We start from the raw sequence: 13,710 nt of genomic DNA, 5'->3' as shown, positions 1-13,710 counted from the left end.
TTTAGAAGTGTATCACACATTACAAGATCCAGGACACTCACTATTTCCCAGTCTACCTGCCTCTGGCGCTCAATCAGCCGAAGAGGATGCGGCGCATGAGGTCCGCGAACTGCGAACCGGAGGCCTCGTCCTCGCCCTTGATGGTGGCGTGCAGCGTGCGGTTCGCCTTCTCCACCAGCGTTTCGGACAGGAAGTATCTGCCCTGCGTGTCCTGCGCGTAGAAGAAGAACTTGTACTGCGTCCCCACGTCGCCCGAGGCCATGGTCACGATGCCACGCGACGCAAACGCCTGCTCCAGCTCGCTCTGCGGAGGCAGATTCGGTAGCTGCACCACTACCTCAGCCACCACAGGCCGGCTACCCCACTGGCCCTGGAACGTCGGGGCATCCATGACTGGCGTCGGGGCCAGAGCGAAGACCGGGCCGGCAGCCTGAGGCGGGGGGCCGCTCGGTGCCGAGCCGAAGTCCATGTCCAGCAGATCCATGCTGGGTGCTGCCGGCTGCGGGGGCGGGGCAGTGTGCTGTTGCTGCTGTTGAGGAGGTCCATTGTCGTAGTTGTCCTCGTCATCATCTTCGTCCTCCTCCTCCTCTTCGTCATCCAGAGGCGCAACCTTGCTAGCCAGATGCGAGGCCGACACGAAGAGCTCGCTGGGCTTGTTGTACACCACAGCGAGCGAGTTGAACTCCTGGAACAGCTTGTCCTTCAAGTCCGTCTCGATGGACTCCGCGAACACGCCGACAGTCTCCTCGGTGCGGAACTGCGCCACAATAGCGGCCGCTTGCTCCGTCGGCTGCTGCTCCAGTAGACGGTAGTACAGCAGCGCACGGTCGCGCACATCCTGGTGGTTCGACTCGTTGATAGCGGATCCCAGCAGCCGGCCCAGCATGCTCTGCATCTCAGGAGGACGCTTGAAGAAGAGCTTCATCGTGGCAGCCAACAGCTCAAGCAGCACGGACGGAGCGGCCTCGTCGCTGAAGTCGTCAATAAGTTTCTCAAGCACGTACGGCGCGCGACGCAGATCCTGACCGAACTCGCCCAGCATCCACACCACTGCAGCCTTCGCAGCAGGTTGCTCCACCGAGGCGATAATGCGAGCCAGCACTGGAAGAACATCGTGACGCTTCTCGGGGTACTTGCGCAACAAGTCCTTCATCACCACCAGGCTTTCATCACGCACGTAGTCGAGGTCCAACTCCAGGAAGTCCACCATCGTGTCCATGATGTGGTCCTGCATCTGCTCGACAAGTTGCTCCGCCGCCTGCTGGCCGTAAGCTTCCGGCACGTTGCTGCCACTCGGGTACTGCTGGGGGATCGTGTTCACCGAAAGGTTGGGGCTCACTGCGATGTCAGCAATAGCGCGGATCGCTCGACGCGCCAGCTCCTGGTCCACATCCGTGACATACTCACTGAGCTCCGTGACAATATCGGCCACATTGGCGCCATCCGCCACGAGCGCCATCACATCGATCTTGACGTACTTGACGTGCGTAGGCTCGTTGTATCGGTTGTAGAACTGGCGGTAATCGCGGCTGAACACGTGCGGCTTCTTGCCAACCAGCAGCAAGATGTGGTGCAGCACGCAGTAGTTGATCTCGTGGCTGCCGCCGGCCATGAGCGTGAGCAGCGGCTGCCGCATGCGCTCGAACACTTGGTCCTGGATCGGCTCCATCCCGCGGCCCTGCGTGAGGTTGAAGAAGCACTTGGCCGTCGCCATCACCACGGCGCTGTTGGACACGCGCAGACACTGCTCCAGCGTGTTCATGATCGTGAAGACCTCGTCGGGCCCCGCGGGCTTGTACCTGGCCACAATCTCCAGGATGTTGCACTGGCCCCACTCGTTGAAGTCGGAGATGCGGCTCAGCAGGTGCATGACAATGGGCTGGTTGATGGCGATGCCTCCTTCGTCCGTCATGATCTCGTTCAGCGCCACGAGGCAGTTGGAAACCACCTGCGGGTCGCGGTCTCGAATCATGTTGTAGAGGGTATCGATCATGTCGCTCTCCTTGATGATCTCCGGGTTGAGCGAGTAGACCTTCAAGATGCCGATCACGCCCGTCTTGCGCACGTAGGCGCTCGTGTCCGTGAGCGAGGCCTGCAGCGGGTCGTGGATGTACTCGAGGATCGAGTCGAGCCGCAGTGAGCACAGCGAGCGCAGCGCCAGGCCGCGCACCATGGGGTCCTCGTTGCGGCAGTCGTTGAGCAGCGTGTTGATGCACATGATGGCGAGCTCCGAGTTCTTCTGCGCGTAGTTGGTGAGGTAGAGGTACACCATCTTCTTCGAGATGAGGTCCTTGGTGTCCACGCACAGCACCATCTCGCTGAAGAGGCGCGACACGTCGATGCCCAGCGTCATGTACGCGATGACCTTCTTGATGATCTCGCGCTTGCGCTTCACGTCCTTCTCCACGGTCACCTCGCGTAGCAGCTAGTCATGGTTGATATTAGATTAGACAGTCGCCTTGTATATACATTATGGCAGTCTACGTACGTTCTTGAGCTCGTTCACCTCGCCCTTCTTCTTGTCCGTGAAGTAGTTGGGGTTGCTGCTACCCGCAGGTCGTTGCACGCCCGGGGCGTTGCTGGGAGGCGGAGGCATGCCACCTGGGGGGGCCTGCGACGGGTACGAAGGGTTCATGGCGCCCATGCTCGGGAACATGGCGACGAAGAGCGCGGGGCTTGAGACTGTGAGCGGCTACGCGTCAGATCCTCGATGTGGTACCGTGACGCGAGCACACGACCGAGTATGACGTATGGAAGGTATTTTGAATGATTATGATATATGGTAGGTATTGAAATGGCTACATCTACCTTTTGCTTCGACGGATAGGAGGACAACTGAGGACATCAGCATGTGGGTTGTTCTGGAGCGAATGCCAACAGCGGATACAGGATGCCTCCTCCGGACGTTGGGCACTGGACGTTGGTCACTGGAAAGTTGCGCGCTACTGGACAAGCGGCAAAATATCCACCGTCTCACTTCATCGGCACTACATCGGCAGTCACCGTCTTCCCGGGGCTCGTGTACAAGATTCAGTAGTCGCTCGCTGGATGTGCTTCGTGGTTGCATCCAGGTCATGCAACTGCAGCGCGCGCGACAGAATCTGGACGCTTGACATGTAGCGAGCTGGGCTTTCCTCTGGGCGTAGATGTCCACGCTAGCCGAGCTACTGTCAGCGCGACAATCATCCTTGAGCCAGACCCATGAGTGCAACAATACCACGGCAACGTACCACGAGCCGAAGGTGGCCATGATTACTCCGTGCAATCAACACGGGCTCCAAGCACCACCGAACAGCGCAAAGTCCCGCACAATATCCACTTCACTTCGCCGTGTGTGTACGACACTGCACCCTGAGCGTTTAAAACGACCGTCGTGCAACTCCAGGAATGCTGTCTCACAGAATGCTGGTTGAAGTGAACACATCCTGACGTAGTGGGTACAGCGACCGATCTGCTGAAACGAGTCTCCATTATTCAATTCGCCTTGTACCAAACAAATCCAGCGTCAAACCAACCATCAAGCAGAGTGAATCGAGCCGTTGCCTACCGCTATGGACCAGCCACTGACGGTGAACGCGCCGGCTTCGCCCAGCACCAAGCGCTCCAACCTGCGCTTCGTGCCCGTGCTACTGCGCAAGAACTGGCTGCTCAAGCGCAAACACCCCGTCGCGCTCTTCTTCGAGGTGTTCACGCCCGTGCTCTTCATCATCGTCATGGACATCGTACGCACCACCAGCTCCGACAAGACCGTGCCCTCGGGCTTCACCACTGGAACCACGTCCTACAACCTATTCAGCCCGGCGGGCTGGTCGCTTGTGGGGCCTACCACGACGCCCATGTTCGCCACGCCCGAGACTACGCTCTCGGGACTCATGCTGCACTTGGGCTACCTGTCGTTCGACTACGGCCGTCTCATGAAGACCTTCACGTCGGAGAACCGCTCCATCTGCGAGCGAGACCTTGCTCTCGGAGGTCGCGTGAGTCTCAACACGTCGTCACCCTACGCTCTGCCGTCCGAGTGCGAAGGCCGCGTGTCGCCGTTCAAGTTCGCGATCGCGCCGGATGACGACTTCACGAGGAACTACTTCTACGAGACCATGAAGTTGTGGTACCCTACCGTCGTCATCAACGACTCGTCCAACGCATCGCTCGTGATCCCGTCGTTCGAGGACAGCACAGTCTTCTTCGACACTGAGGAAGCTTTGGAGAAGTACGTGGAGTCTTCGGACTACGCCAAGACGTCAGCTCAGCCGCGCATCTTCGGCGCCATCGTCTTCGCGGAGCACCCAACGGACGCCAATGCGATCGGCCAGCCTTCTTCGATTGAGTACACGCTGCGACTCAACTCGACCTACGTTGGCAACAGCGACGACAATCGCTACATTCCAAGAACTGTTGGCGGCGATGGCGCATCACTATGGGACTCCTTCGAGCGTAAGCTGGAAACCACAGACTACCAGCAGTACACGACGAACGGGTTCATGACTCTGCAGACGCTTGTGACGCGTTTCGTTAACTGCCTGCCCGACTGGGACGCCGACACCAAAACAACCACGGGATCCTGCCAAATCAACTCGTCGACTGCGATATCCTCCTCCGACTTGGACGTGCGGTTGCTGGAGGCCATCGTAAATGACTCGGCTACCAAGTATACGGGCGTTTTGTTCAGCGAGTTGCTGGGAGAAACCTCTCCGCTCAGTTCTGCCGTCACTGACCTACAACTGGATAACGCCACACGTGAAGCCTTGTTGACTCCGCTCCGCCAGGCACCGCAGCCGTATCTCGGATCGCTCACCACGCCGTTCCCCATCAACTCGTTCGCGTCGTCCTCCTTCTACGATGCCGTCACAGACGCCTTCCCTATCTTCTTCATTCTCACGTACCTGCATCCGCTGTCCAAGATCCTCGTCGGCTTGATGTCCGAGCGAGAGACACGATCGCGCGAGCTCATGAAGATCCTTGGCGTCAAGGAGTCCAGCATCGTCATCTCCTGGTACATCACGTACATCGTTATCCTGTTCATCAGCTGTGTACTGCAGGCGCTAGTGGCAGTCGCCGAGCTGTTCCCGAACACAAGCGTCGTGCTGCTGTTCCTGTTCTTCTTCCTCTTTAGCATGAGCGTATTGGCCTTCGCCTTCATGATCAGCTCCATGTTCTCACGTTCACGCACAGGTGTCTACGTGGGCTTCATCACATTTTTCATCATGTACGGCGTGACGGGAGCTTTCAGTGATTCGTCTTCGGAGTCGTCTAAGAACATCGCGTGTCTGCTGGCCCCAGCCGGACTCGTCTTCGGTGTCAACTCGCTATCGTCTGCAGAAACCTCGCAGGTGGGTATCTCGTTTGCGACCGCCTCGCAGCGCATCAACAACTTCCGCTTTGCCACAGCGCTCTGGTACTTTGCTCTGGACACGATATTGTACACGTTGCTCGGGTTGTACTTCGAGAAAGTCATCCCCAAGGAGTATGGCATGCCCGAGAAATGGTATTTCCCGCTCCGTCCGTCGTACTGGAGGAGGCCAAGGAAGTTCTTGACATCCACGACTCCACGGCTGAACGAGAACGAGCCTGCTGTGGCAGTCGAGGTGAACCCCAACATTGAGCCGGTGAGTGCCGACTTGTTAGACCAAGAGAGGTCGGGTGAAGCACTCTCTGTCCAAGGCCTTCGAAAGGTGTTTCCAGTGCCCGGTGGTCAGAAGGAAGCTGTGAAGGGACTGCACATGAACATGTACTCGGGTCAAATCACATGCTTGCTCGGTCACAACGGTGCCGGCAAGACGACTTTGATATCGATGCTCACCGGCGTGACACCGCCCACGGCAGGCGATGCTACATTTCACGGGCTCTCCTTCCGCGAAGACATTGACGAGATCCGCGAGTCGCTCGGTATCTGCTTCCAGCACGACGTTCTGTACCCGGAGCTGTCTGTCCACGACCATCTTGAGTTCTACGCTCGCATCAAGGGGTACACGGGCGGGGACCTTGCAGACGAAGTCACTGCGAAGATCCGTGAGGTCGGTCTCGTGGATAAGCGTGACACGATCACCAGTGCGCTGTCTGGAGGCATGAAACGTAAGTTGTCGGTGGCTATTTCGTTGCTGGGAGACAGCTCGCTTGTGTTCCTGGATGAGCCCACGTCAGGCATGGACCCGTACTCTCGACGGAGCACGTGGGAGATCCTCATGGACAACCGGCAGAACCGCGTGATGGTGCTCACGACGCACTTCATGGACGAAGCAGACATCCTGGGTGACCGCATCGCGATTATGGGTGAAGGCGAGCTCCGCTGCTGCGGGTCCGCCCTGTACCTGAAGAACCAGTTCGGAGTTGGGTACAACCTGACCGTCGTGAAAGAGGAAAACTGCGACGACTCGAGGGTGATTGAGTTCGTCTCCCGATACGTTCCGGCCAGCCAAGTGTTAAGCAACGTGGGTACTGAGATCGCGTTCCAGCTGCCTCTTGACAGCTCGTCCAAGTTCCCAGCCATGTTCCGCAAGTTGGATGAGAACCTCCAGAATCTGTCGGTGCTGTCGTACGGCATCTCAGTGACGACGATGGAGGAAGTGTTCATCAAGGTAGCAGAGGTGGCAGATGAAGACCAGCAGCACACACTACAGAACACGGTCAAGCAGCATCCCGTGAACAGCCAAGACAGTATCCCCATTGTCGGCGATAAACCTGCAGATGGGCACTACCACGGGCTGGGTCACACAGGTAGCTCCTTGCCACTGGGACGGTCGCGATCTGTGTTCGTTACTCAGATGGTGGCGATGTTCCAGAAGCGCTTCCGCATGGCGAAGAGGGACAAGAAGCTCTTCACGGTGGGGCTGATCCTCCCGGTGTTGTGGTTGATCTTTGGGCTGTCCATATTGAAGGGAGCAGGGCTTACCAACAACGACCCGTTCCTGGCGCTCGAGCTCTCTGGACTGGAAGATGAAGCAGGAAACGTACTGGTACCGTCTTTTTGCGAACAGAGTTCTGGTAGTTGGTGCGAAACCGCGTTGGGCAGTGACTACTTTTCGGGCGCATCCATCGTCACGCTCAGCGCGGATGATATTGGCGATCCGCCATACTCGAGCGACTCACCCAGCGTCTTTGATGTAGTGTACGACAACCCGACAATCAACGCAACTGATACAACGGGCTATCAGCTGAAAATTAGCCAGGAGATCTTCAATCGGGCCTTCACCAACCGCATCTCGGACCAGTTTGGCGGATACCTCATTCACGCGGACGTGGATAGCAACGTGTTCGGATACAACGTGCTGATCAACACGACGCTGACGCACGGCTCGGTCGTGTTCAAGGAGCTCATGGATCAATCGCTATACCGCCTCATGGCCACGCAACACGATTCATCAATCGGAGCGTCTGATCTGAGCTTGACGGTGAACAACCATCCTCTTCCGTTGACTGCTGAAAACACCGCGCTGTTTTCGGCCTATATTTCGTTCACGGCAGTATTGTTCATCGTGATCGCCTTCGCCTACTACCCGGCATCGATTGTGGTGATGCTCGTCCGAGAGAGGTCTCCTGATCACAATTCCAAGCACCAGCAGCTTGTGTCGGGCGTTGGCATCAACGCATTCTGGACCGCTAACTACATCTGGGATTTCGCAGTCTTCCTGATCCCTGGCGTAATAGCGCTCGCTTTGATCCAAGCGTACGATCTTTCGACACTCACTGGGTCAAGTTCTTGTGTCACCTGCCAGGACTCGACATTTATCGCGGTGATCGTTCTAGTGCTGGTGTTTGGGCTGGCCATCTGTCCTCACGCGTATTGCTGGTCCTACGTGTTCAAGGATCCTGCGTCGTCTCAGACGTACATGATCCTGATCAACTTTGTGCTTGGACTCGCTCTCATGGTTGTATCCTTCGTGATGCAAGTCATTGACAGCACCGAAAGTGCGGACAAGGCACTACAGTTCATTTGGCGATTTTCTCCGCTCTTTTGTCTTGGTCGAGGTTTGCTCAACTTGACCATCATTGAGATCACGCACACTGGAGGGGCTGAGGCCGACAACGAGCTCTCCAAGGACCCGTTTGCGCTGGAAAACACGGGCTACGAGATCATTTACCTACTATTGGACGCGGTGTTGTATTATGCCATCGCTGTTGGCATCGACTACGCGATGACGTTCCCCAAGATCAAGTCCGCACTATCCAAAGACCCCGATATCTCCATGGAGAAGCGAGTAATTGACGAAGATGTAGCCGCAGAGGTTGACCGTGTCCTGATGGGTGGAGCAGACACTGACATGATCAAGCTGCAGAACCTTCGCAAGGTCTACCACAAGGGAGAGAAGGTTGCTGTACACGATTTGTCTTTCGGGCTCAAGCAGGGCGAATGCTTTGGCTTCCTCGGAATCAATGGCGCCGGCAAGACCACGACGATGAAGATGCTGACGGGCGACATCGTGCCCACATCTGGGAATGCAACTCTGAGCGGCTTCGACATCTTGACGCAGCAAGTGGAAGTTCGCCGCCAGATCGGCTACTGTCCACAGTTTGATGCACTCATCGACCTTCTGACTGTGAAAGAGCACTTAGAGCTGTTTGCCAAAATCAAGGGCGTCCCGAGCACGGACTTGGCCTTCGTGGTGCGTGAGAAGATAGAGCAGCTGAACCTGACGGCGTTCGAAGACAAGCTCGCGGGCAGTCTGAGCGGGGGTAACAAGCGCAAACTCTCCGTGGCCATCGCGATGATTGGGTCACCCAAGATCCTGTTCCTCGACGAGCCGTCCACGGGCATGGACCCTGTATCCAGACGATTCATGTGGGACGTCATCTCCGAGATCTCCACGTACAACAAGGAGTCGACCGTGGTGCTGACGACGCACAGCATGGAGGAGTGCGAGGCGCTGTGCACGCGCGTCGGAATCATGGTCGGCGGCGAGCTCAAGTGTCTTGGCAGCGTGCAGCACTTGAAGAACCGCTTCGGCGACGGGCTCATGTTCGACGCCAAGCTGCAAGCTCCTTCATCGGAGACCGTGACAGGGTTGGCCATGCGTCACTTTGACTCGCTTGACGCCCGCATCGAGGCAAAAGATCTCCCGGAAGCGTGTCAGCTATTCGGCAACGCGTCGTGGGAGCAGAAGATCGTCAACACGCACCCGACTGGACACACCATCGCCAATCTAGCGAAACGCGACGGGTATATCTCGGTGAGCAGCTTCGCGGCGTGGTGGGTGACGGAAACGCAGTTCGAGGACGTGTCGGCCTTCTTGCAGGAGAGTTTCGGGTCCATAGAGCTGCTGGAGCGCCAGAACGACTCGTGCTGGTTCAAGATCCGCGACCAGTCAGCGACCAACTCGACGCTGCGCTTGTCGAACGTGTTCGAGCTGGTGGAAAACGCCAAGACGCGCTTGTCCATCCGCGAATACAGCGTCTCGCAGACCACGCTGGAACAGATCTTCAACGCGTTCGCGAGCCAGCAGGACGCGGACGAGCCGGTGCTCACCACGCCGACGAACAGTCCCAGCAACTCTAGCGGCGGCTTCATATCTCGCCTTCTGCGTAAATAGGCAACTTCAATATGAATGACAATCACTCTGTATTCAGCCTGTCGTCGAATCTGATTCTGGCCAATGAAACGGCTACGTCCTCATTTCTTCCAATCACATCTTTTCCCGCCAATACGACTCAAAACTCGCTTCCACTCATTCCGCATTTCGCCTCAAGCACCCTGTTCCGCACATTCCGCACCATGGCAACCAAACGCACCCGCTCCGCCCCCGTGCTGCGGGTGAAGAAGCTCTCGCCTGAGGCCATCCTGCCCTCTCGCGGCTCCAGCTTGGCCGCAGGACTGGACCTGTCAGCCGCCTACGACGCTGTGATTCCCGCGGGCGGCAAGGGCCTCGTCAAGACGGACCTGGTGGTGGCCGTTCCCGCTGGATGTTACGCGCGTGTGGCGCCGCGTTCTGGGCTCGCACTTAAGAAATTCATCGACACTGGCGCCGGTGTGATCGACGCCGACTACCGCGGCAACGTGGGCGTGATCTTGTTCAACCATGCGGCCGAAGACTTCTCGGTTAAGCGCGGGGACCGCGTGGCGCAGCTTATTCTCGAGAAGATCGAGTACCCAGAGGTGCAGGAGGTGGATGAGATCGAGGACACGGCGCGCGGCGCCGGCGGCTTCGGCAGCACGGGTGTTGACCTGCCCATCGCCAAGAAACAGCACGTGGAGAAGAATGCGGAACAGGATGGCGAGTTTGATGTAGCGGTGGGGATTCTGGAGATTCTGAGTGACAAGAAGGTGCTGAATAAGGAGACGAGGGTGCAGCTCAAGAAGAAGCTGTTCACAGCCACGGAGAGGCAGGTCAAGCTGCTGAACAAGGCACTGGAGGAGTTTGTGAAGGATGAAGATGTCGACAAGGTGCTGGAGTGGATCAATGCCTTCCTTGAAGCCAAGTGAGAGCGAGGCAGTGACTTGTTGCAAGAGTGCGCAGCAGTAATAGAATAAATGAGCTTTGTGCATGCTGTACGTATGGAGCACCGAAACCCCCTACGAATGATGAACACAATGCTCCACAGGTCACCTTTTCTAGGATACGAGTCCTACCTCTCGAAACATTCCTCCAGAAGATCACTTAGGAGTTTATACTCTTGCCTACAGTTACTGACCCCCAATGCAGGACGGCATTGGACAGCGACGCCGCTTTCTGGATCATCACTACCAGTCCCAAATCAGGAATCCAACTCGGCCGCACGGTGACTGTCGGTGCCATCTACAGCATCGTGCCGATACCCGCAGTCATTGTGACTCTCCCAAAGCGCGAAAGTCCGCGAACTTTGCTTCGAATGACTTCAAGTCGCGATGAGTCACGATCGGAGACAGCGAGCGACTTGATGGATGAACACAATGTGCGTCAGCTGTCAGTTGTGTCCATATGCAATTACGACAAAATCCGCATCGCGTTCAAACGTTCACGTAGCAGCTGAAGACATTTTGCTGAATTTTCCATAAATATATTCACGAAGTTTGGCAAGACTCCAACGTAAGCCAATCCTACAGCCGAGAGTGCATTTGAGGGAATGCTTCAAGCAAGTCTTCCAGAGATAGCCGATCTGTTGGATGCGCGGCGAGTGTGCCTTCCACCAGTCGAGTGTACTTCTTGTCCATATTCTCTCCTTTCAGTTCTTCCACGAGCTCTTCCACTATTAATGACATGAAGTCAGTTCTGCAACTCACCACAACTCAATGAAAACGCAGACTCGTACCTGGACGAGTTGCTACTCGCGGCTCTGGATTGCCTGTCAGCATAGCAACAGCTAGAGCACCGAGGGACCAAATATCTGCCTTGGCGTCATAGCTAACGACTTCGCCCAGGAAGTACCGCCGTACCTCTGGGGCCATGAACGCTAGTGTTCCAGCTGCATGGTGCGTGAGCAGGTCGCTCTCCAGATATGTCGACACACCGAAATCTGCAATCTTTGTTGTACCGTCACTCTGAAGTCGTAACCACAAGCCGGTGGCTCGTTAGAGAGTTCAACTGATTGGGCCGCAGACTGAAAGTGAAACTTACCGTCAAAAGAACATTTCCTGGCTTTAAGTCCCGGTGAACAATTCCGTGTCGGTGAATTTCCTTCAAACCTAGGCATAACTGGTGGAACATCGAGTCGAAGTCATCTCCTTCCAGTCGGCCCTAATAAAACACTTGTCAGTACAGAAGTATCCTCTCTTTCCTATAAGATCACAACCCACCTTGGTTTCGAGCATTCGCCGCAGATCGCCACCGTCACAGTACTCCATTTCAATGTATGCGAAGTGTCGATGTCCAATCTCCTCAATGAAGTACTGCTGAATCTGGACCACGTGCGGGCTGTGCACCCGACTTAAAATGCTGATCTCGTTTGCAGCCTCCGGCAACTTATCACTTTCCTTGAGTACAGTGAGTTGTTCCTTGCGATTCTCCACAAGCATCACCTCAGCGAAATTTCCGACGCCCAGTGTGCGCACAAAGGTGAATTTCAACAGCTTGGACGGCGGTTGCAGGCCCTTCACCCGCTTCACCCACCTCTCCGGGCCCTTAGCGATTGTCACCTCAGCCTTTGCTGTCTCCTTCGATAGACCTGTGACTCCATCCACCAGAAGCTCATCAGCCTCATCGGGAAGAACGTCCGCGACGAGCTTCTTCGCCTCCTCATTGGCATCCTGCTTCTTCCGTCGAGAGGTGCTCGACTTCTTACTAGTAGGAACAAATCTGCCAGCGATGAAAGACAGCGCTGCCAGCACGCCTCCCTGTTTCCAAGCTCCTGAGAGCGACGTCGATTCCCCTGCCTTCTCCTCCTGCATCTCCAGCTCCGACACTGTCCGAGCGGAGAACGGTTCCATCCGTAGAATATAGTTGGTAAACACGACAGCCTCCACCGCCACCATATCATTGCAGCGTGCACACTCCAAGAAGCACGTGCGGTTGTGCTCCACGTGCTTAATCGTGCGTGACGCCACGCACTTGGCACACACCGGGTGTCCACAGCAGAGATGCACCCTGGGCGACTGTCGCAGTCGAAAACAGCGACTGCAGTCGTACAGATTCGACACATTGGGTGCAATCTCGTACGTCACCGCGGCGGACGAAAGCCCCGGCGCCTGGAACGCCGGAAGTCTCGGTACATAACCCAATAACGGGCGCGACGGCAGCCCGCGACTCACGAACGGCACGTGGTCCAGCGGATGGCCGCCGATCTTGACGGCCGAGTAGACCAGCACCTCCGGCTTGGGGGCCGCATACGCCAGCGACGTTCTAGCCTGAGATGACGGCGTACTTAGCGTGGCTGGAGAACCTGTGAAAGCTGTTCCTAGAGCGTCCACGGCGCCCCAAACGGCGGTCTTCAGAGGCCCGTGCCAGTCCAAACTGAACGGCCGCTTGTGGTCCAGCTCGTGACCGCCGATCTTCGTCTCCGAGTAGCCACCCACGCATTGCGTCGTCGGATCGAACGAGTGCAAATTCACGTAGCGGGCGGACGCGCGGAACTTGCCGGGGCCGCTCTCGAGCGCGACGGGCGCGGGGCTCGGCGCCAGCTGCTGCTCCACCGCCGCGAGGTCCAGTTCGAGCGGGAGGTCGTCGGTGGTGATCGAGACTTCGTCTTCGCCGTCTTCTTCGTCGCCCTCGCACACCACGGGGGCACCCTTGTCGCGCCGCAGGAGTCGCTGCATGCTTTGTATGCAGCGCTTCGGGGAACAAAAACTGCTTCGTCAACTTTGAAAAAAACTGACGAGTGGCGGTTCTGTTTTAGGGCATACCGGTACTCGAACCGCCGATGGGATAAATCGAGTATGCCAACTGGCATATTGGCATAAATCGAAAATGCCAACTGGCATAAATTCTGGCATATTTAGGAGGGTTTGGTTTTATAGATTGGATGAGCCAATGAAAACGCATTTTCAGATCTTGTTCCTAGAGAAATTTCCGCGCATCCTCGCCCTTCAAGATCTGGCGTCGACGTGCGGAGAGGTACCGCGGGCCGCAAAAGTACGTGGCCGCCGACCTTCCCGCACAAAACGCAAATAGATCTGGCAAGCAAGGTAGGGGGGGAGGGCCATGTCGAAGTCATCACACCTCGAAACGCGCTCGAAGGGCCAAATCCCTGCCGGCGTGCACAGGCTGTTTCGGCCGTTGCTGACGAGTGGAGAGAGTGCGGGCGCCACATGACAAACTTGCCAGGCAAGTGCAGCAGTAGCAAAGTGGACAGCCACGAGCGCTCGGA

General features: G+C 56.8%; 4 protein-coding genes across 4 annotated transcripts; 2 read left to right on the top strand and 2 right to left on the bottom strand.

The window, feature by feature from the left end:
- Positions 1 to 73: 73 nt before the first annotated feature.
- On the bottom strand, positions 74 to 2,656 carry KRP23_13539 (Beta-adaptin-like protein A; the record flags this gene model as incomplete). The annotated part of the gene is made up of 2 exons (XM_067884263.1): positions 74 to 2,425; positions 2,489 to 2,656. The coding sequence occupies 2 exons, from the start codon at positions 2,654 to 2,656 to the stop codon at positions 74 to 76; spliced, it is 2,520 nt and encodes an 839-aa protein (XP_067738297.1).
- An 895-nt stretch (positions 2,657 to 3,551) lies between these two features.
- KRP23_13538 (ABC transporter A family member 1) lies at positions 3,552 to 9,524 on the top strand (the record flags this gene model as incomplete). Its single annotated transcript, XM_067884262.1, has 1 exon — positions 3,552 to 9,524. The coding sequence occupies one exon, from the start codon at positions 3,552 to 3,554 to the stop codon at positions 9,522 to 9,524; it is 5,973 nt and encodes a 1,990-aa protein (XP_067738296.1).
- Positions 9,525 to 9,706: 182 nt separating this feature from the next.
- KRP23_13537 (Deoxyuridine 5'-triphosphate nucleotidohydrolase) lies at positions 9,707 to 10,414 on the top strand (the record flags this gene model as incomplete). Its single annotated transcript, XM_067884261.1, has 1 exon — positions 9,707 to 10,414. One exon carries the CDS (start codon positions 9,707 to 9,709, stop codon positions 10,412 to 10,414), a length of 708 nt encoding a protein of 235 aa, XP_067738295.1.
- Positions 10,415 to 11,008: 594 nt separating this feature from the next.
- KRP23_13536 (Sporulation-specific protein 1) lies at positions 11,009 to 13,159 on the bottom strand (the record flags this gene model as incomplete). Its single annotated transcript, XM_067884259.1, has 4 exons — positions 11,009 to 11,157; positions 11,221 to 11,449; positions 11,526 to 11,645; positions 11,705 to 13,159. 4 exons carry the CDS (start codon positions 13,157 to 13,159, stop codon positions 11,009 to 11,011), a joined length of 1,953 nt encoding a protein of 650 aa, XP_067738294.1.
- Positions 13,160 to 13,710: the final 551 nt, after the last annotated feature.

This window comes from Phytophthora ramorum (genome assembly GCF_020800215.1).
Source record: "Phytophthora ramorum isolate Pr-102 chromosome Unknown Phyram_PR-102_s0018, whole genome shotgun sequence".
In the NCBI taxonomy this organism is placed as follows: domain Eukaryota; phylum Oomycota; class Peronosporomycetes; order Peronosporales; family Peronosporaceae; genus Phytophthora; species Phytophthora ramorum.
This window is presented reverse-complemented; position numbering and strand designations above follow the sequence as displayed.